Source organism: Salvelinus alpinus, chromosome 5 (genome assembly GCF_045679555.1).
Source record: "Salvelinus alpinus chromosome 5, SLU_Salpinus.1, whole genome shotgun sequence".
NCBI classification, from domain to species: domain Eukaryota; kingdom Metazoa; phylum Chordata; class Actinopteri; order Salmoniformes; family Salmonidae; genus Salvelinus; species Salvelinus alpinus.
The window spans coordinates 83,673,388-83,698,000 of NC_092090.1; the positions used below are offsets into that span (position 1 = coordinate 83,673,388).

At 46.0% G+C, this 24,613-nt stretch overlaps 1 protein-coding gene across 4 annotated transcripts in view; it reads right to left on the reverse strand.

Annotated features, from left to right (window-relative positions):
- Positions 1-14,941, reverse strand: part of LOC139577055 (transient receptor potential cation channel subfamily M member 3-like) — a 193,360-nt gene extending 178,419 nt beyond the window's left edge. For all 4 annotated transcript variants that reach the window (XM_071403806.1, XM_071403804.1, XM_071403805.1 and 1 more), the window contains exon 1: positions 14,650-14,941. In XM_071403806.1, coding sequence (XP_071259907.1) covers positions 14,650-14,742 — 93 coding nt within the window. In that variant the 5' untranslated portion in view covers positions 14,743-14,941. The remainder of the gene's footprint in view (positions 1-14,649) is intronic.
- Positions 14,942-24,613: the final 9,672 nt, after the last annotated feature.

The following is a 24,613-nucleotide window of genomic DNA, read 5'->3' on the forward strand; positions in this document are numbered from 1 at the left end:
CACTGGAAATAGAGACAAAACACAGCTACAGTAGGCCCATATTTAAGTGGCAAGACATCTTATTCAGACGGTTTATTTCCAACTATTACTTTGTTTTCTCAGAAAGCGTTTCAAATCTGAAAGCAAATACTGTCTGAGAACGGGCCCTTTCATTTCAGATGCCGAGTGGGAGCCATGCCAACGGGAAATAGGTCTTAATTGCGAGCTTGTGTTCTTCGCTTGCCTAGTTAGTGAAATAATGTCTTAATTGTAATTTCATGCTAGTAGCGTTTGATTAATTTAGACATAAAGGTGAAAGCTTTCCAAGGCTCCTGGAGTAGGCTGAAGTGTGTTTACACACCAAAGTGCACGAAAGTTAGAGACTGTCAGGCGGTGGGTAACTGGTGCAGTGAATCAGGCGCAGGAGAGCAGAGTTGAGTTTACATGGTATTTAATTCCACGACAGCACCAGTATACAGACAATACTCAAGGTGCGGAGAAATACCGGTCACTCGAAAATAACGTGCGTAAATACATAACCCGGCAAACAATAACCAGCCGTCAAGAACCGACATGAACAATCAATAAACACGCACACTAACATGTGGGAAACAGAGGGTTAAATAATGAACACGTAATTGGTGAATAGAAACCAGGTGTGTAGAAAACAAAGACAAAACAAATGGAAAATGAAAAGTGGATCGGCGATGGCTAAAAGACCGGTGACGTCGACCGCCGAACGCCGCGAACAAGGAGAGGGACCGACTTCGGCGGAAGTGGTGACAGAGACGTTCCCTCAGGGTTTCCATGATTACATGTCCTCTGTACAACACTCTTCACATACCCTAGCTACGTTCACACCTGTAGGACTCACTTCACTGACTTTCAAATACCATTTCTCATTTGCACTTACTTATTTAGGTTATAAGAACATGCACGTTTAGAGGAAAGCAAGACAGGGAGTGAGTGAAATAGATGAAGGAATAGGCTACTCCAATGAGACGAGGAGAAAGACTGATATAGCGAGATATAATGTGGTTAATTAAACCTCCATCCAAAACAGAAAACATGTGCATTGTTGAATGTGAGCACCACACATAGTGCGGTAAAGCATCCTTCACTCAAAGCATTTTAAACATAGATGGCTCTGCCTCAGAAATGACACTGTTGTGAGTGTTCTCAGACCACAAACAGAGAGAACATAACGTGCATTGTGACTCGTGTCAGTATCACGCAACATGGCTAATTGAATGTGATAATCACTAGTTTTCCAAAAGCCACTAGAATTGAAACAATCCCTCTCACAAGCTAAATTATTAATCTGGGTTGGTAATGAAGTATAACATTTCTTCTGTGCAGCAGTCAAGAAATCTGCAGGAGAGGCTTCAGCCCAACCTATTCATTTATTTGATTTAACCCTGATGTATGCAGTATACAGATTACTGATAAGCCTAGAGCGAAAAGGCCTAACACACATATCAAAGTCATTTTTCTATTTTTTAACGACAGTGCATTCAGAAAGTGTTGTTTCTTTTTCCATCAACCTACACACAATACCCCATAATGACAAAGGTTTTTAGACATTTTTGCTCATTTATATTTAAAAAAAAATGGAAATATCACATTTGCATAAGTATTCAGACCCTTTACTCAGTACTTTGTTGAAGCACCTTTGGCAGCGATTACAGCATCGAGTCTTCTTGGGTTTGATGCTACAAGCTTGGCACATCTGTATTTGTGGAGTTTCTCCCATTCTTCTCTGCAGATCCTCCCAAGCTCTGTCAGGTTGGATGGGGAACATTGCTGCAAAGTTATTTTCAGATCTCTCCAGAGATATTCGATCGGGTTCAAGTCCCGGCTCTGGCTGGCCCACTCAAGGACATTCAGAGACTTGTCCCGAAGCCACTCCTGTGTTGTCTTGGCTGTGTGCTTCGTGTCATTCTCCTGTTGGAAGGTGAACCTTCGCCCCAGTCTGAGGTCCTGAGCGCTCTGGAGCAGGTTTTCATCAATGATCCCTCTGTACTTTACTCCGTTCATCTTTGCCTTGATCCTGACTAGTCTCCCAGTCCCTACCGCTGAAAAACATCCCCACAGCATGATGCTGCCACCACCATGCTTCACCATAGGGATGGTGTCAGGTTTCCTCCAGATGTGACGCTTGGCATTTAGGCCAAAGAGTTCAATCTTTGTTTCATCAGACCAGAGAATCTTGTTTCTCATGGTCTGAGAGTCCTTTAGGAGCCTTTTGGCAAGTGGGCTGTCATGTTCCTTTTACTGAGGAGTGGCTTCCGTCTGGCCAATCTACCATAAAAGCTAGATTGGTGGAGTGCTGTAGAGATGGTTGTCCTTCTGGAAGGTTCTCCCATCTCCACAGAGGAACTCTGGAGCTCTGTCAGACTGACCATCGGGTTCTTGATCACCTCCCTGACCAAGGCCCTTCTCCCCCAATTGCTCAGTTTGGCCAGGCAGCCAGCTCTAGGAAGAGTTTTGGTGGTTCCAAACTTCTTCCATTTAAGAATGATGGAGTTCACTGTGTTCTTGAGGACCTTCAATGCTGCAGAAATATTTTGGTACCCTTCCCCAGATCTGTGCCTCGACACAATCCTGTCTCGGAGCTCTACGGACAATTCCTTCAACCTCATGAATTGATTTTTGCTCTGACATGCACTGTCAACTGTGGGACCTTATATAGACAGAATTTACCACAGGTGGACTCCAATCAAGTTGTAGAAACATCTCAAGGATGATCAATGGATACAGGATGCACCTGAGCTGAAATTCGAGTCTTATAGCAAAGGGTCTGAATACGTAAGTAAATAAGGTTTTCTGTTTTTTAGATTTGATACATTTGCAAAAATGTCTAAAAACCTGTTTTTGCTTTGTCATTATGGGGTATTGTGTGTAGATTGCTGAGGATTTAATTTTTTTAATCCATTTTAGAATAAGGCTGTAATGTAACAAAATGTGGAAAAAGTCAAGGGGTCTGAATACTTTCTGAAGGCACTGTATGTTACCCAACATAAATGAGACAGCAATTTTTAAAAATTAAACAATCACAACAAACAGTGAACGTTCCTACAACTTTAGGTAACGTTCCAATGGGGTCCGAATTTGGTTTCCAACTAGCTTGACAAGATCCCATGAATATTAAAAAAAATGTCCCGTTGTAATATTATATGATAAACATTAGTAGAAGTACATGCCATAATGGTTACAAGAACATTTGGAGAATGTTTGTTTTTTACGTTTTTAGTATATGTTCATCAAACGCTCATTGAGAAAACATTATAGCCATGTCATAGGAACATCCGAGGGAACCTCTGTCAAACTTTCGGGGGAACTTTTAGAAAACGTGATAATATTACAACATTCTCAAAACGTCCCTGCAAACGTTCTGAGAATTTAGGGTAAACAGAAATTGTTAGCTGGGTTTAGAGTACAACCAAGTCCACAACAAAATCAACAACAATTCTCGACACCTATTCCACAACTGTTTACAATAATTGGCAAATTGTCTATTTCTTGGACACCCTTCTCCCCTGCACTGATCAGTCTGTCTAAGGTTAACTTAAACTGTAGAAGCCATCCACTCCAAATACCAACTCAGTAAGAGCGCCACCTATAGATAACACTGAGTATATAAGTACATTTGTATATAAACAGTGTAAAAATAGCACATGAGAATGATAAACAGACACCGGAGTTATTGTATAAGACTATTCTGCAGTTCCATTTGAGCTATAGCTACATAACTGCTACTGTGATATTCAAATGTATTCTTTGGCGGTCGCTCCCTTCCATGCACTTTGCATAAAATGGAGCATTACAATTGGCATTGGAATGCTTCATATACATGGAGCATGATGAGAGAGAGAGAGAGAGAGAGAGAGAGAGAGAGAGAGAGAGAGAGAGAGAGAGAGAGAGAGAGAGAGAGAGAGAGAGAGAGAGAGAGAGAGAGAGAGAGAGAGAGAGAGAGAGAGAGAGAGAGAGAGAGAGAGAGAGTGAGAGAGAGAGAGAGAGAGAGAGAGAGAGAAGGGGGACAGTGGGAGACAGTGAGTGAATAAAAGGAGAGCACTTCACACTTCTTGTGCAACTCCAGGGGGCATGAAGACAATTCAGTAATGAATAACACACTCACTATCTGAGTCTCTCTCCTACAGAGGGAGAGGAAACAGAGAGGATGAGAAAGGTGCCAAGAAAAAACCTCTCCCAGAAGAGGGACAGAGGAAGAAGGGATACAAAGAGGAGAGGAAAGCGCTGAAATCTGAAATATACATTTACATTTAAGTCATTTAGCAGACGCTCTTATCCAGAGCGACTTACAAATTGGAAAGATCATACATATTCATCCTGGTCCCCCCGTGGGGAATGAACCCACAACCCTGGCGTTGCAAACGCCATGCTCTACCAACTGAGCCACACGGGACCACAAGAGGAAGATAGAAAGAGGAAGAATATAATAGCAACAGCAGATTGAAGGGGACAGGTATTCAGTTTCAGGGCAATTGTCTTTTTGTATGTCACACCTTTTACTTTTAGCAAAAAGTAATCTGTAACGATAAGCAAAAGAATACACCAAAAAGCGTGAGATAAAAATATTGTGATTGCTCGAGAGAGAGAGAGAGAGAGAGAGAGAGAGAGAGAGAGAGAGAGAGAGAGAGAGAGAGAGAGAGAGAGAGAGAGAGAGACTTTTTGACTTTTTGTCTTTCTTTATTGAAACATTCTCATTTCATTTAAAACTCACCCCCCCCTAAAATAAAAAAACAAAAATATATCCTGTACTGCATACATGTACCATACTCACCTTTCCATCTACCACATGATACAAACCACCATCACCATACACAAAAACAATACCCTCTCCTACAACCGTATATCCAAAACATCTTCCCCAGCAATACAGACAGCCCCCCCAACACACCATATCTCCTCAAACATCTCCACACATTTGATCAGTTTATAGAACTCAAACTCAACCCTAAGGCGCGCAGAGACCATCCCATTAAACAGTAGTAAAGGGTCTGTTATCCCCCCACCTTTGACCCTGTTTCTCCTTGTTAGCCAAATAGCTAATTTTGCCTGAGCAAACAGAAAATTCAACAAAACACATTTTTCTTTCTCCTTACTCGAATACCTGTATCCCATTATAAACATCCCAACAGCAAAAACCACCCCCAACCTGTCACACAGACATTCCAACAGAGACATTAATGGCATTAACCTGGTGCACACAGAAAACACATGAATCACAGTTTCATTCATTTGACAGAAAGGACACCCCTGCCCAATTCCCGGATCAACCCGTGCCAACCAGCTGTTAGTGGCCAGGGCTCCATGAAGAACCCTCCACTGGAGGTCCCCTGACCTCTTTGGTACTGGGGGTTTGTAGAGCGCCCTCCATCTAAAACCCACCATACTCTCCGCCCCACATACCCCCTGCCACTGATGTGCCTTCACTCCTGTTAGGCTTCTAATGTTCCTAACCTTAACGCAGAGGTTGTAGAGGGCTTTACCTCCCACCCCCTCAAACTCCCCCAGGCTCGGAGTGTTAAAATCTAACAAGTCCTCCAGACCCCCTTGCCAGTCTCCAGTCTCTGCCGTCACCTGCAGTGGCGGAAACATTGGTGGCCCCTCTCTCTTTGGCCTCTCAAACACCCCCCTTACCGGCTCAGACAGTGCCTCCTGGACCTCCTCCAGGAATCTCTCCAGCAGCCTAAGAGACGTTATTCCTGTTTGTTGCGCCAAGACCTCCGGGGTTTTCCACCCCTCCTCTCCCAGCAGTCTCAGGTCACCTAGCCTTTGTAAACCCCCTGCCATCAGTTGCCTCTGCAGGGTGGCCGACTGAACCGATCTCAAAGGGATGGCTGGGTTGTGGAAAATAGGCTCCTCCCACACCCACTGCCCAGGCTCCACACCCCCTTCTCGTGTGGGCCTTAGCAGCTGCCAGGCCCTCAGCACCGCAGAGTAAAACTCTGAGAGACCTGCTGTACTCAGCCTCTCCAGCTTCATGAGGAACAGCTGCCGGTCCAACCCTAATCCGCCAGCTCTCCTCAGCAGCGCGCATGCTGGTTCCCTCCAGCCAACATCAGTATGGTACAGCAGTCTCTGCACCGCCTTTAGCCGGAAAGCAGCCATCCTGCTCTCCAGTTCCACCAGGCCCTGTCCTCCTTCGTGGACGGTCATGTACAACACTGCTGCCTTCAGCCAGTGATGGCCCGACCAAAAGAAGTCCACCAGCTTGCGTTGCAGGTCTGCAAGCAGACCGGCGGGGGGGTTGAGGACAGCCAGTTTATGCCACAAGGAAGATGCCACCAGGTTGTTGATTATCAGCACCTCCTCATTACCTCAGCATCATTACCTCCCTCTATATGACACTTGGGACAGGAGCCACCTCCACCTGGCCAGTCTTGACACCACTGCCTGTGACAGCCCCTCCCAGTTCTTGCTGACCCACCTCTCCGAGCCCAGGTACACCCCCAACACTTTAAGCCCTTCACAACCCCACTGCAAACCCCCTGGAAGCAGAGGAGGAGCCCTATCCCCCCATGCCCCACATAACAGAGCTTTGCTCTTTCCCCAGTTTACCTTAGCTGATGAAGCTCCCTCGTACACCTTCAGACTGGTCTCTAGTTCCTGCATATCTTGCCCATCCCTGACCATCACAGAAACATCATCTGCATATGCTGAGACTGCTATTCCTGTCACCACCTCCATGCCTGTCCAGCACACTCCCCGCAGTCTCCTGCGTAGCAGTCCTAAAAAAGGCTCAATGGCTAGTGTGTACAGCTGCCCAGATAGAGGGCATCCTTGTCTAATGCCCCGTCTCACCCAGACAGGCCTACTGAGCGCCCCTCCCACCTTAACCATACATGACGCCCCAGCATACAACAGCTTCACACAGTTCACAAAGCTCTTCCCAAACCCAAACACAGACATCACATTAAACAGATACTCATGATCCACTCTATCAAAAGCCTTCTCTTGATCTAAAGAGACCAGTCCAAAGTTCACATTAGAACCTCTCGACAAGTCCAACATGTCCCTAATCAAGAACAAGTTGTCCGTGATTGAGCGTCCCGGTACACAATATGTCTGGTCCTTGTGTATTATAGAGTCCAGATGGGACTTCAGTCTGTTAGAGAGGACCTTGGCAAATATCTTATAGTCCGCACAGAGTAATGCCACAGGCCTCCAGTTCTTAAGTTCACACAAGTCCCCTTTTTTGGGCAGGAGAGTCAGTGCCGCCCGACGGCAGCTCATCGGCAACTCTCCTACCTCGACGCATTCACGCAACACGCAAAAGAAATCCTGTCCAATAGTTCCCCAGAATTTTTTGTAAAACTCCACTGGAAGTCCATCGACCCCGGGTGCACGACCGGGGGACATCTGGGTTACGGCCTCTGCCAGTTCATGTGACAACAGAGGAATGTCCATTTCATCCCTCTGTGCCCGAGAGAGCTTAGGGAGTCCTGCGAACAAGACCTGAGCACACATAGGATCACACATTTCTGCCCTATACAATTCAGTATAAAACTCCACAGTCCGCTCCCGCATCTCCCCCACCACAGAGGTCACCCGCCCATCAGACAGCCGTAGACAATGCATACCCTTGGCTTCACTGCTCTGTCTTTCCAAACCAAAGAAGAAGGAGCTGGGAGCATCCATCTCCTTGAGCATGGAGAACCTAGCTCTTACAAGTGCTCCCTTTGCTTTAACCTGGAAAAAACTACCCAGGTCCCTACGTAATTCGGCTAAGTTAGCCTGGAGGCCTACATTGCCTTGCCCCACCATCTCTACCTCCATCTCACTAATACACCGCTCTAGTTCCCCCAATACTCTCCTAGCCTCTGAGGATGAGAGAGCTGTGTACTGTTGACAGAAAAGCCGAATTTGCACTTTCCCCACATCCCACCATTGACTCAGAGACTCATACTCCTCTCTTCGCTGCCCCCATCTTTCCCAAAAAGTCTGGAAACCTGAGCAAAAAGTGGCATCTTGTAAGAGCTTTACATTGAACTTCCAATAAGATGCCTGCCGGGGCCCTGGTGAAATAGACAGCCGAGCCATGGTTATGTGGTGATCCGAAAACCCCACTGGGAGAATGGTAGCACCCAGCAGCCTATTGCTCTGATTCCTGGACATGTAAAAACGATCAAGTCGGGCTGCACTCACCCTAGCCCCAAAAACCTTCACCCACGTATACTGTCTTGTGTTTGGATGTTTAGTTCTCCAAACATCCACTAGGTCAAACTGATTAAAGATGTCCCTTAACACTCCCACTGACACTGAATGAGGCTCTTCCCCATTTCTGTCTTTTGTAAAATCCATTGTACAGTTCCAGTCACCTCCGATCACCAGCGTCTCCTCAGGCGCTACTTGTGAGAGTTCCTGTCTAAGACTCCCAAATAGAACCCCTCTTTCTCTCCCTGTGTTAGGCGCATACACATTTATAAAGACAAAACCCATGTTGTTAATCTCTGCTTTAACAACAAGCAACCTGCCCCTACACACCTCCTTTGAGGAGCAAGTTTTTACAGCCAGACCCGGTGCAAAAAGGACTGCCACCCCTGCACTAAGATTTGTCCCATGGCTCAACACATTCACCACATCACTATGCGTCTCCTGCAGAAACAACACCTGTACTTTCTTTTGTTTTACATATTCACCCAACACACTCCTCTTTCCCGCATCTCTGGCACCATTTATATTAAGCGAGCCTACCCGAAGAGTCTCCATAAGAAGTGGGAGAAAAGCCAGCAGAGAAATAGACCAATAGGAAAGCTCAAAAAGCCCCAGTGTCAGTAAGAAATTAAACATTTAAACAGTGTCTGAAGGTAAACCTTTACGCACTGTTGTGACCCACTTCCTCAACCTAAACCGTTTCTTGGGTGAGAGGACACCATGCCCCTCATTTCTCATAGCATGTTGTACTGATCTTACAAACTTTCTAGAATCAGGAAAAAAAGCCTCAAGATTAACTTTTTTCCCCTTAGTCTCATTCAGGAACCTTGTCAGTTCTCTCAACGTGTACTTAGACCCCTCTGGTTGACTGGCTGTCAGCTCCGGGCCAATTGAAGAGGAGTCTGAAAAAAATAACTCCTCATCCTCTTCCTCAGACTCACTTTCCTCCTCTTCTCTATCTCCCACCCTGACCACCTGCCCTTTCTCTCTGGTTAGGGCCTCACCCACAGCAACAGGCAACATTTCCATGGTGCCTTTGTCCACACCCTTTTTCCTTTTCCTCTTGACACCCTCCTCCTCCCCCCCTAATCTCTTACACTTCCCCACTATACTCTCCTCATCCACTAGAATAACCTGACTAGACCCAGTATCATCTACACCACCCTCCATAGCATGACTCGGCCCAGCATCATCTGCACCACCCTCCATAGCATGACTCGGCCCAGCATCATCTACACCACCCTCCATAGCATGACTTGGGCCAGCCTCAGCTACCCCACCATCCATAGCTTGACTAGACTCAGCCTCTGCTATACCACCATCCATAGCCTGCCTAGACCCAGCACCCTCTACACCACCCTCCATAGCATAACTAGGCCCAGCCTCAGCTACCCCACCATCTCTAGCCTGACTAGACCCAGCCTCTGCTTCTCCACCATCTCTAGCCTGACTAGACCCAGCCTCCACTACCCTACCATCTCTAGCCTGACTAGGCCCAGCCTCATCTACACCACCATCTCTAGACTGACTAGGCCCAGCCTCTGCTGTCTGCATCTCCTTACCCCCTGCATTTTGACCTCGATTTCCCCCATTTGCGCTTGTATCCTCACCTTGTCTACGGCCTTTATGTGGGCACGCAAAGCTCTTGTGCCCCAAATCCCCACATTCAAAACACCGTAGACTATCTGTGCTGGCAAAACCTGCATAGAGCCCCTCCCCATGCCTCACTTTAAAATGCACATTTAGCTGTTGCTCGTTGTTGTTCAGAAACATAAACACTTGCCTCCGGAACGAAACAACGTGTTTAACGGCATCTGCCTGAAACCCTGCTGACAGTACACGGAAACCGCTAGCAAACTTACCAAAACGACTCAGCTCTTTCCTAATTTGATCATCCGTGATAAACGGAGGCAAATTTGCCACTACAACTCTTGTTGAAGGGGTAGAGAGAGGTGAAATTGACACCAACACATCCCTTACAAATATTCCGCTAGCAATTAGCCTACCGACCAAATTAGCCCTTTTCATGAACACAACCACAGCTTTGTTCATTCTAGAAGCAGAATGTATAAACTCAGCTCCTACCTGTTCACCGACCGCGAGCAGAACCTCCTCCACCTTAACTCCGTTCTCAGGAACACACCTGAATCCATGCTGTATAGACAGCGTCTCCTCCGCGCTAGGCTGAGAAGCCATTGCGCACACTACACCTTCCAACCCCCAGGAAAGTTACTCTGTCCTCTTCCACCCTAACTTTGAAAAAAAAACTTTGGATACCGCCAAAAACAAATATTGCATTAACCCTCCACCATAGAAAATAACATGTAAAGAAAAGAATCAAGAAAGTTAGTTAGGATAGAGCTTTCCACACCAAATACTCAGACTCCAAAAACACCCAGCATGCACCGAGAGAGAGAGAGAGAGAGAGAGAGAGAGAGAGAGAGAGAGAGAGAGAGAGAGAGAGAGACAGACAGACAGACAGACAGACAGACAGACAGACAGACAGACAGACAGACAGACAGACAGACAGACAGACAGACAGACAGACAGACAGACAGACAGACAGACAGACAGACAGACAGACAGACAGACAGACAGACGAGAGAGAGAGAGAGAGAGAGAGAGAGAGAGAGAGAGAGAGAGAGAGAGAGAGAGAGAGAGAGACAGAGAGAGAGAGAGAGAGAGAGAGAGAGAGAGAGAGAGAGAGAGAGAGAGAGAGAGAGAGAGAGAGAGAGAGAGAGAGAGAGAGAGAGAGAGAGAGAGAGAGAGAGAGAGAGAGAGAGAGAGACAGAGAGACAGAGAGATAGAGACAGAGAGACAGAGAGACAGAGAGATAGAGAGAGAATAGCCACCCTGATAGCCCTCCTGACAACCCCCCCACACCCACTGAGGACAAACACAAGACACAGATTGTTCTCCTTATGGACTCAAATGGGAAATATATAGAAGAAAAAAAACTTTTTCCCAAACACAGTGTGTCTAAACTCTGGTGTCCAAACACCCAGCGCGCCCTTGACCTTCTGTCTGAGGACCAACTAGGCTCACCTAGCCACATAATAATACACACAGGCACAAACGACCTGAGCGCACAGCAGGAAAGGGTGGCCACAGCACTGAAGGGAGTGATTGAAAAAGCTTCTTCTACTTTCCCCAACGCACAAGTGGTTATCTCCACCCTGCTACCACGAAAAGACTTCCACCCTGCTACAATACAGCGGGTAAACACAAGCATTTCCCGTGACTGTGCCTCAAAACCAAATGTTTTCCTGGCCCACCACTTCACCCTGGACTTGAACAGCCTCTATGACCAGGTCCACCTCTACAAGGCAGCAGTGCCCACCTTTGCCCGGACTCTAAAGGACATCGCTCTCAAACGCAGCCCCAACACTTCACACAGGAGCAACAGATCAAGAGACACCCCACCCAGACCAGCGAGACACCCTCCAAGACCTGCAGGACCCCCCCCTGGACCTACACATAGAGGACCCACGCCAAGAGGACTTACATCCAGACCACAGCACCCCCAGACACATCCACACCCCCACCCCAACCAATCAACACCCCCCCACATCAACCATGCCCACACCCCATTTAGGCCCCCTCAGATCAGACCTATGCCACTCCTGCCCACCCCATGCACCCCACCCCCGCAAAGAGGGCATCAACATGGAAGTCACACATACCCCCAGGTAGTGAGCGGGCAAACAGGCCCAACCCCCACTCTTACACTCGCCCAAGCCAACGGCATGTACCAGATGCTCAGCAGGCTCTGCTCACACTTACTGGCCTGAGGCCAAACCACGACCAACAACATTGTACACTTTACGGAACAAAAAGCCTTCACTATATCATCCTGGAATATCCAAGGCCTGAGGTCATCTGCCATTTGTAATGTCTTTATTGTTTTGAAACTTCTGTATGTGTAATGTTTACTGTTAATTTTTATTGTTTATTTCACTTTTGTATGTTATCTACCTCACTTGCTTTGGCAATGTTAACACATGTTTCCCATGCCAATAAAGCCCCTTGAATTGAATTGAATTGAATTGAGAGAGAGAGAGAGAGAGAGAGAGAGAGAGAGAGGAGAGAGAGGAGAGAGAGGAGAGAGAGAGAGAGAGAGAGAGAGAGAGAGAGAGAGAGAGAGAGAGAGAGAGAGAGAGAGAGAGAGAGAGAGAGAGAGAGAGAGAGAGAGAGAGAGAGAGAGGGCTGTCCAGCAGCTTACATTAATGGGTGTTTCCTCTCTAGGCTATATCATTTCAGTCACCAATTCAGCAAACACTTATTTCCCTCCATAATGGAGACATTATTCTCTTGGGGTCCGACACTTGACCAATTGCTTGTCATTTGAAAGGTCGAGAAGAAACTCTGTTATAATGGGGGATTTAATTACTTGTTGAAAACACCTGCCAGAGAACTTGATTCATTGCCAGTATGTCTCGGGAATGAATCATGGCACAGACTCATTGAATTATCATTGCACGCCGGCTCCATGAGTGTCCAACGCTTTATTTTCACTGTTCACATCCACCCTGGCAGACATTCATCCTTATTCTGAATGATCTGTAAATCCATGTAGGCAAGGGTGCTGACAAAGAGAACAATTGGGTTAGAAGACGTACCATGATTGGTCAATAACAGCACCAATCAAACACCAGGGAATTTAATCTGTCACACCAAGTAACCTGCTGTCCTTTAAAAGGATCAGGTGACCTACAGTTGATCCAGTAGCATCACCGTGAGGTTAAAACCCCTGACGTCCCCCAGATGATCAATCTTAATCGATCGGTTTGTATCTGTGTGTCACCTACCTAATCCACATCATCCCCTCTGCTACTCTCCCAGGCTGTGAAAGGGCACATGGTGGGCTGTTACCGTAGCAACACATGGTGAGAGTGGTAATGGCTTTTTGATTAACTGTGCCGACCAATCAACACTTGGCCATGGTGTGTCAGCAGGTTGGATTGTGAGTGTGACATTTAGAGGTGTGACTGGCTGTGACATGATGGGACTATTGGAATCTGAGGGAATGTGAAGTTACAAATGATTTATCTACATTAAGCACTAGTATACAGAAGAGCTGTATTCTAGTGAATGACTTCCAAATAAGCACAACCAATATTTCGAATCACAACCTCTAACTATTGTTTCATCATGAGCAAAGAGTGTCAAGCAGTGAATGCCAAAAGCCATCTACAACCACTGAGAAAGAACCTCCATGGACAACATAACAGCAGTGACCACCTCCATCTCTCAGCACTGAAAAGTCCAACAGCACTGATTTCTGAATAGACATTGTGGCCAATTATAATGGCACCCTTGCAAATGTCTTAAATGATTCCCTATTTGTTCTAAAATATGTTGAAAGAAGGTGAAGGTGCCTGTGTGGGGGAGAGATATGAGGTCCAAGAGTTTGGCTGTAGCATCAAAGCGCCTCATATGGGGACACCCACACAGAACCAGATGCATACAGAACGTGTATTAACTGGCCTATTAAGATGAACTTACACTGCCATTGTGACATCTCCTGAGATGGCTCAGACACACTATCTAGCCCCATCAGTGATTAGAAAACCTCTCACATCAACACGCACTGTCAATGCCTTACACTGATGCACACAGAAACCATCAGTGATTATAATATCATCTATTTGAGCCATACACATGCAAATGCTTAACACACACACACACACACACACACATTCATCTTGACTGGTTTAACATCATAGAGACACTTGGTTTGAGACGTTGATGTTGCGTGATTAAAAGAAGACTGGGGAGAACCCAGACACGATGCCTGGTTATTAACACCCTGTAATATGTTTATACCAGACAATGAATAAAACCAGCTTATAACAAGGTCTATAAATATCCTGTGACAACCAATACATTTCCGCGTACATTTTCTCACTGCCCATCATACAGTGGACACACGCATGTGCACATTCAGTGCACGCACACAGCCCAATGCCAGAGAAGGCTGGTTACAGTATGGTCTCTTGCACCCAACAAGGATAACCTCAGGGAAGTCACATCCAGAATAAAACACTTGTCAGACAGAAAACAGGAAGGTGTGGATTGGCTATAATACCATCTGAACCTAACTGCTCAGATATCTTCACCAAACAGTCACAGTATAATCCTCTGCTGGCCTTTCTTCCTCACAACCCCATCCTGTGTCAGCTTGGTCCCAGATCTGTTTGGGCCATCTTGTCAATGACCAAATAGGAATTGGTAAGACAGCACAAACAGATCTGTGACCAGGACATTTCCATGTGGCTTCAGCAGTTACCTGTATACCGAATGGAAGAAAAAAAATCCTAACTACCCACCTTAAGTCAATATCAACCTCCCCCTCTTCTTCCTCTGCTCCTTATCCTCTCTCCATTCACTGTCCCATATCTCCTCTACCTCCCTCTCTCCTACTACACCTTTCCTCCACCTCCCTCCCTCTCTCCCCCTCCCCAGCCCAGACCACTCTGGTATCCATACCTTGAGCAGGCGTACAGATGGTAGGAAGGCTGCAGCGCACAGTTTCCTAATGGTCCAGTTGATTGGCCGCGGAGCATCCAGCTGCTGGTTCATGGTTCCCGCTCCTCCCGCCCGGCTTTTCCAAGAAAAGAGCCCTTTGGAGGGGGCAAAGCAGCAGAGTCTCCGGCCAAATAGAACAACTCAGATCCCGGCAGAGCATGACCCCTAACACCAGACCACCACCTTCGTCTTGGTCCCCCGGCAGCTCAGCCCTTCCTTCACCTGGGTGCCCTCCTTCCACTCTCCCTCTCCCCCACCCCTCCCTCCCCTCCCCACAGATCCACAGGTTCCGATGGCCGAGTTCTGAACGCCTGGAGCATCCAGCCCTCTCTCCACCAGCGGTATCCCAGTATCCCAGTCTGCCAGTCTACCCGGAGCATACGTTCCAGAACAGAGTAAAAAACAAAGAAAAGGATATGGAGAAAGAGGAGAGAAGAGAGCAGCAAAAAGGAGAGGAGGAAAGGAGAGGAGAGCAGCACAGCACGGGAGAGCAGAGCAGAGCCCGTAAACTGAGCAGAGTGACAGGGAGCAGCACAGCACTGTCTCCAAGACGAGAAAGAGAGAGAGAGAGGACGAGAGAGAGAGGACGAGAGAGAGAGAGAGGACGAGAGAGAGAGAGAAAGAGAGAGAGAAAGAGGGGGAAAGGGAGAAGGAAAGAGAATGGATGAGGCAGATTGAAAGAGAGAAAATATAAATAAATGAGAGAATGAGAGAGCCTGAGCACAAGGTGAAAAGAGGAGAGAGAGGACAGGAGATGTGAGAGGAGAAGAGAGCGAGCGAGTGAGAGAAAGAGGGGAGAGATGGAGAGAGGTATGGCGCGTAAGAAAGATGCAACGAGAGGAGTGAGTGTCACAGATATAGCCCCCTTCATTTGGAATGGAGATGAATATGGAGAAATGTAACTGATATGGCATTCAAATCAGTATAATTGTTATACTGAATGCATATGTCATCATCATCCATGTTGATAAAACCATCAGAATGCTAAAGCAGGCAAACCCCCACTTAAAAATATTGAGTAAAAATGTCCATACTCTAAAGACCTATGTTTCTTCTGCTCCATTTCATTCTCTGTAGTGTCCCTCTTCTCCATCCCCACCCCTTTCTCCTCCCTCTCTTTCTCTCTGCCCATTCCACTGACTCTCTCCATTGTGTGTGTGTGTGTGTGTGTGTGTGTGTGTGTGTGTGTGTGTGTGTGTGTGTGTGTGTGTGTGTGTGTGTGTGTGTGTGTGTGTGTGTGTGTGTGTGTGTGTGTGTGTGTGTGTGTGTGTGTGTGTGTGTGTGTGTGTGTGTGTGTGTGTGTGTGTGTGTGTGTGTGTGTGTGTGTGTGTGTGTGTGTGTGTGTGTGTGTGTGTGTGTGTGTGTGTGTGTGTGTGTGTGTGTGTGTGTGTGTGTGTGTGTGTGTGTGTGTGTGTGTGTGTGTGTGTGTGTGTGTGTGTGTGTGTGTGTGTGTGTGTCTGTGTGTGTGTGTGTGTGTGTGTGTGTGTGTGTGTGTGTGTGTGTGTGTGTGTGTGTGTGTGTGTGTGTGTGTGTGTGTGTGTGTGTGTGTGTGTGTGTGTGTGTGTGTGTGTGTGTGTGTGTGTGTGTAAAGTGCAAATTATACCGTGACATTCAGGGGTCTATTTTTGTTTCAACACATTACCGCACCTATTTGTGCGTACTCTTGCACCTGCACAAAAAAAATGATGGGCCTAATAGACATGTGCTTTAACAGGCAACATGGATTACCTTTAAATGTGGCATGAACACAACCAGTCAAGATGTTTTCATCTGATTGTCAAACAAATCACTTTAAAAAGTATGCTACCAGCACATGTTGGTCCAATAATCCAAACAGTGCACTGTGCACCTGCCATTTGATGAAGGGAAAGACACACCTGTTACAAAACACCAAAAAGTGTGATGTCATTCTGCGATTGTCATTAGGCCTACACTCTTATAGCCTGAATTAATTGATGCGTCTTGCTGAAAAATTGACCTTTTATCTAAAAAGAAAAGTCGGGACCCCTGAAAAGGGGCTGACATACAGGACCCAAATAGAGCTGTGTCTGTCCTGAACTCATCAGCGATGGAAACTGTGAGGGTCCAGTTGAAACAATGTTGCAAGTTCACTAGCAGGCTGGACCCAGTCGATAATGTTGCAAGTTCGCTAGCAGGCTGGACCCAGTCGATAATGTTGCAAGTTCACTAGTAGGCTGGACCCAGTCGATAATGTTGCAAGTTCACTAGCAGGCTGGACCCAGTTGATAATGTTGCAAGTTCGCTAGCAGGCTGGACCCAGTCGATAATGTTGCAAGTTCGCTAGCAGGCTGGACCCAGTCGATAATGTTGCAAGTTCGCTAGCAGGCTGGACCCAGTCGATAATGTTGCAAGTTCGCTAGCAGGCTGGACCCTGTCGATAATGTTGCAAGTTCGCTAGCAGGCTGGACCCAGTTCGATAATGTTGCAAATTCGCTAGAGGGCTGGATCCAGTCGATAATGTTGCAAGTTCGCTAGCAGGCTGGACCCAGTTCGATAATGTTGCAAGTTCGCTAGAGGGCTGGATCCAGTCGATAATGTTGCAAGTTTGCTAGCAGGCTGGACCCAGTTCGATAATGTTGCAAATTCGCTAGAGGGCTGGATCCAGTCGATAATGTTGCAAGTTCGCTAGCAGGCTGGACCCAGTCAATAATGTTGCAAGTTCGCTAGCAGGCTGGACCCAGTCGATAATGTTGCAAGTTCGCTAGCAGGCTGGACCCAGTCGATAATGTTGCAAGTTCGCTTGCAGGCTGGACCCAGTCAATAATGTGCAAGTTCGCTAGCAGGCTGGACCCAGTCGATAATGTTGCAAGTTCGCTAGCAGGCTGGACCCTGTCGATAATGTTGCAAGTTCGCTAGCAGGCTGGACCCAGTTCGATAATGTTGCAAATTCGCTAGCAGGCTGGACCCTGTCGATAATGTTGCAAGTTCGCTAGCAGGCTGGACCCAGTTCGATAATGTTGCAAATTTGTTAGAGGGCTGGATCCAGTCGATAATGTTGCATGTTCGCTAGCAGGCTGGACCCAGTTCGATAATGTTGCAAATTCGCTAGAGGGCTGGACCCAGTCGATACAAGTTTGCTAGCGAAAGCTCAAGACAGACAGTTTGTTTTGTCTGGGTTACTCTAGCGCCTCCCTAGTGAAAGGACCCCATAACCACAACAACATCTTGTCCAAAGGGACAAGCTGAAACAAAGCTGCAAACACCTCTTAGTACCCAATAATTAAAACCTTGAGAAAGAAATGTCATGCTAATGCAAATGATGGATCCCCTCAGCAGCAGCCTTCACAAGTTCAGACTGGAACAGACAGATTCAATAAGCAGTGATTCAATAATTGTTTGTGTGTGTGTGTGTGTGTGTGTGTGTGTGTGTGTGTGTGTGTGTGTGTGTGTGTGTGTGTGTGTGTGTGTGTGTGTGTGTGTGTGTGTGTGTGTGTGTGTGTGTGTGTGTGTGTGTGTGTGATCGGTATAACAGTGACAAATACACTTAAAACCGTGGGGGGGATCTGTAGAAGAAAGTTGATGACTGCTTGTATCAGTTGAGGTCATTACTGTGGTAGGAGTTTAGCTAAGAACAAAAGGGATGGCATTAGCAATAGCAATAATACCAGTCCTACCATATATGTCAATACTATCAGTGCAGTGATTTACATTTCCACAGGGACGTCATGTGACTGGTTCCCAGTAGGATGCCCCGGTGCTCATGGGAGAACAGCGAGTAGTGTCTGTGGTCACCGTGGTGACTGGTGAGATGGAATCTATTCGGAGAGCGAGATTGCTGCACTGAGCCCTGACGGCCTCTCCCACACCGGGGTCGTTGCTGCATGCAGACTAACACACATCCACACAGAGCCACCCGCAACACACCACAGAATCACAGGTTAACCGCTACACTACTGCAAACACACACAGTATTACTCCCCACAGGTTACACCAGTACAACTAGACACCACACACACAGTATTACTCCCCACAGGTTACACCAGTACAACTAGACACCACACACACAGTATTATTCCCCACAGGTTAAACCAGTACAACTAGACACCACACACACAGTATTACTCCCCACAGGTTACACCAGTACAACTAGACACCACACACACAGTGTTATTCCCCACAGGTTACACCAGTACAACTAGACACCACACACACAGTGTTATTCCCCACAGGTTACACCAGTACAACTAGACACCACACACACAGTGTTATTCCCCACAGGTTACACCAGTACAACTAGACACCACACACACAGTGTTATTCCCCACAGGTTACACCAGTACAAGTAGACACCACACACACAGTATTACTCCCCACAGGTTACACCAGTACAACTAGACACCACACACACAGTATTACTCCCCACAGGTTACACCAGTACAACTAGACACCACACACACAGTGTTATTCCCCACAGGTTACACCAGTACAACGAGACACCACACACACAGTATTACTCCCCACAGGTTACACCAGTACAACTAGACACCACACACACAGTGTTATTCCCCACAGGTTACACCAGTACAACTAGACACCACACACACAGTGTTATTCCCCACAGGTTACACCAGTACAACTAGACACCACACACACAGTGTTATTCCCCACAGGTTACACCAGTACAAGTAGACACCACACACACAGTATTACTCCCCACAGGTTACACCAGTACAACTAGACACCCCACACACAGTATTACTCCCCACAGGTTACACCAGTACAACTAGACACCACACACACAGTGTTATTCCCCACAGGTTACACCAGTACAACGAGACACCACACACACAGTATTACTCCCCACAGGTTACACCAGTACAACTAGACACCACACACACAGTGTTATTCCCCACAGGTTACACCAGTACAACTAGACACCACACACACAGTATTACTCCCCACAGGTTATACCAGTACAACTAGACACCACACACACAGTGTTATTCCCCACAGGTTACACCAGTACAACTAGACACCACACACACAGTGTTATTCCCCACAGGTTACACCAGTACAACTAGACACCACACACACAGTGTTATTCCCCACAGGTTACACCAGTACAACTAGACACCACACACACAGTATTACTCCCCACAGGTTACACCAGTACAACTAGACACCACACACACAGTGTTATTCCCCACAGGTTACACCAGTACAACTAGACACCACACACACAGTGTTATTCCCCACAGGTTACACCAGTACAACTAGACACCACACACACAGTATTACTCCCCACAGGTTACACCAGTACAACTAGACACCACACACACAGTGTTATTCCCCACAGGTTACACCAGTACAACTAGACACCACACACACAGTGTTATTCCCCACAGGTTACACCAGTACAACTAGACACCACACACACAGTGTTATTCCCCACAGGTTACACCAGTACAACTAGACACCACACACACAGTGTTATTCCCCACAGGTTACACCAGTACAACTAGACACCACACACACAGTGTTATTCCCCACAGGTTACACCAGTACAACTAGACACCACACACACAGTATTACTCCCCACAGGTTACACCAGTACAACTAGACACCACACACACAGTGTTATTCCCCACAGGTTACACCAGTACAACTAGACACCACACACACAGTGTTATTCCCCACAGGTTACACCAGTACAACTAGACACCACACACACAGTGTTATTCCCCACAGGTTACACAAGTACAACTAGACACCACACACACAGTATTACTCCCCACAGGTTAAACCAGTACAACTAGACACCACACACACAGTGTTATTCCCCACAGGTTACACCAGTACAAGTAGACACCACACACACAGTGTTATTCCCCACAGGTTACACCAGTACAACTAGACACCACACACACAGTATTACTCCCCACAGGTTAAACCAGTACAACTAGACACCACACACACAGTGTTATTCCCCACAGGTTACACCAGTACAACTAGACACCACACACACAGTATTACTCCCCACAGGTTACACCAGTACAACTAGACACCACACACACAGTGTTATTCCCCACAGGTTACACCAGTACAACTAGACACCACACACACAGTATTACTCCCCACAGGTTACACCAGTACAACTAGACACCACACACACAGTGTTACTCCCCACAGGTTACACCAGTACAACTAGACACCACACACACAGTGTTATTCCCCACAGGTTAAACCAGTACAACTAGACACCACACACACAGTATTACTCCCCACAGGTTACACCAGTACAACTAGACACCACACACACAGTGTTATTCCCCACAGGTTAAACCAGTACAACTAGACACCACACACACAGTATTACTCCCCACAGGTTACACCAGTACAACTAGACACCACACACACAGTATTACTCCCCACAGGTTAAACCAGTACAACTAGACACCACACACACAGTGTTATTCCCCACAGGTTACACCAGTACAACTAGACACCACACACACAGTATTACTCCCCACAGGTTACACCAGTACAACTAGACACCACACACACAGTGTTATTCCCCACAGGTTACACCAGTACAACTAGACACCACACACACAGTGTAATTTCCCACAGGTTACACCAGTACAACTAGACACCACACACACAGTGTAATTTCCCACAGGTTACACCAGTACAACTAGACACCACACACACAGTGTTATTCCCCACAGGTTACACCAGTACAACTAGACACCACACACACAGTATTACTCCCCACAGGTTACACCAGTACAACTAGACACCACACACACAGTGTTACTCCCCACAGGTTACACCAGTACAACTAGACACCACACACACAGTGTTATTCCCCACAGGTTACACCAGTACAACTAGACACCACACACACAGTGTTATTCCCCACAGGTTACACCAGTACAACTAGACACCACACACACAGTATTACACCCCACAGGTTACACCAGTACAACTAGACACCACACACACAGTATTACTCCCCACAGGTTACACCAGTACAACTAGACACCACACACACAGTTTTATTCCCCAGTTACACCATTGCAAACACACGCCACACAGTAACCTATTACTCCCCACAGGTAACAGTCCAAACACACAGGCTGTCAGATTGGTATTCTGATCTCCTTTTGTTTGTTTTTTAAAGAAAGAAAACAGAAAGAAACACAACAAAGACAAACACTTAATTGAATTCCCCATTCATTCTCACAAGATAAACCCTTTAGCGGTAACTCTGACATACTCTAACCCGTCACCTCAGCCAGTCTCTCAGATGTCAAATCAAATCTAGTTTTGACAGTGAATGACACACCTCTACAGTATGATCCAACTGCACAGCGCCATGGAGGCTAACACAGTGTGTGTGTGTGTGTGTGTGTGTGTGTTGTACGGCAATGTGACCACCAACAGAGAAATGTCATACACTCTCTCTCATCCTCCCTTCCCTCTTCTCCCTCCCCTTGATCACTCCCTCACTCTATCAATCCTGATTGTGAACCTGTTGCTTTTCTAGCTCTCGGCAGGCAGTTCTGTTGTTCACCTCACACAGCAGACGAGGGTCACGGTCCTGCACTGCGCTGCCCCTGTACAAGCACTAGATGGCAACCATCTAATGCAGATCACCAGCTCCAGCCCCACTACTTCATGTTCATTATGTTTTCAAATCAAAATCCAATCAGATTTAATTTGTGACATGCAGCGAATAGAACAGGTGTAGACCTTACAGAGAAATACTTACTTATAAGCCCCTAAACAACAATGCAGTTTTAAGAAAAATACCCCAAAAAATAAGTAATAAAGTAACAAATAATTAAAGTGCAGCAGTAAAATAACAATAGCATGCTATGTTGTTCTTTGATCACTTAACAATCCTCATCACTGAGCTCCTGAGAACATATTGACTTCCTAATGACGATGTTTCTGTCAGAAGGCTTTGCACTGGAGAAGTGGAGTGTCTGCAACACTTTCCCGCTTGTCTAAATCCAATTGCAGCACATGCATTGGCCACCAGAGGGCCTCAGTCCAACATATTAGCAGTCCACTACTACACAGTGCACTGTGTATAATTCAATGTTTTCAGCTTCTTGTAGGAAAGAGGAGCGAAGCCCATCAACAACCCAATTACCACTGCAATCAGAAGAGATTAAAAAGACAGAATGAACAATACCGGACAAGACGGAACTTTACCATCTCAGACTGATTTATTTCTCTAAAGGGACCTCGAGTATGACTGAGGGAGGAAACCTGTGAGGCAATTTACAGTGAATGACCTTGGAGGGTTTTAGTATTGAGCAGTGAGTGTGCAGACATCACAATGAATGCCAATCACCCACCTCACACTTTTACTGTCACACTGAGGTGAAAAAAGTACAGATGGTAATTGGTCTTCGTACAAGACTGGACATTTGATAGCAAATCTATACAAAATCTTTGAATGCAATGGCAAGTGAAATTCTAACATTTTCTTTCCATTGTGTGACATCCGTGACAGAATTTTTGTGCAAAGGTGGGAAGAGGATAGTCTGGAGTCCTGCATTAATACAAAATTTTGAAGAGGATAGTCTGGAGTCCTGCATTAATACAACATTATAAAGAGGATAGTCTGGAGACCTGCATTAATACAACATTATAAAGAGGATAGTCTAGAGTCCTGCATTAATACAACATTATAAAGAGGATAGTCTGGAGTCCTGCATTAATACAACATTATAAAGAGGATAGTCTAGAGTCCTGCATTAATACAACATTATAAAGAGGATAGTCTGGAGTCCTGCATTAATACAACATTATAAAGAGGATAGTCTGGAGACCTGCATTAATACAACATTATAAAGAGGATAGTCTAGAGTCCTGCATTAATACAACATTATAAAGAGGATAGTCTGGAGTCCTGCATTAATACAACATTTTGAAGAGGATAGTCTGGAGTCCTGCATTAATACAACATTATAAAGAGGTTAGTCTAGAGTCCTGCATTAATACAACATTATAAAGAGGATAGTCTGGAGTCCTGCATTAATACAACATTATAAAGAGGATAGTCTGGAGACCTGCATTAATACAACATTATAAAGAGGATAGTCTAGAGTCCTGCATTAATACAACATTATAAAGAGGATAGTCTGGAGTCCTGCATTAATACAACATTTTGAAGAGGATAGTCTGGAGCCCTGCATTAATACAACATTATAAAGAGGATAGTCTAGAGTCCTGCATTAATACAACATTATAAAGAGGATAGTCTGGAGTCCTGCATTAATACAACATTTTAGGATTGAGACAAACCATTTTAGAAGACATCTATGTTGCAAAATGTTTTTGACACGTTCTACCTTCTCCAGGAGTGAACAAGAATATGTGCTAGTACTACCAAGATCTGCACCTTTGAGCACTATTTCTAACCCTATCCCCCAAATATTCTTCCTCCTATTCATACTACAGTGCAGGCCTACTTTAGTCTAGGAGAAGATAATCAGGTCAGTATCGAGCACATCATCTGGCAAACCCATTAGAGATGTGTGTGAGGGGCAAATGTTAACACAGCAGATCTATGCAGCATGGCATTCCTGTGTGTGTGTGCGTGTGCGTGCGTGCGTGCGTGCATGCGTGTGTGTGTGTGTGTTTTAAAAGGTATCGTGCATTCGGAAAGTATTCAGACCCTTTCACTTTTTCCACATTTTGTTACATTGCAGCCTTATTCTGAAATGGATTAAAAATACATATTTTTTCATCAATCTACACACACCCAGAATAACAAAGCAAAAACAGGTTTGTAGAATATTTTGCAAATGTATTAAAAATAAAAATGCATAAGTATTCAGACCCTTTGCTATGAGACACGAAATTGAGCTCAGGTGCATCCTGTTTCCATTGATCATCCTTGAGATGTTTCTACAACTTGATATGGCACCTAAATGACTCTCAGACC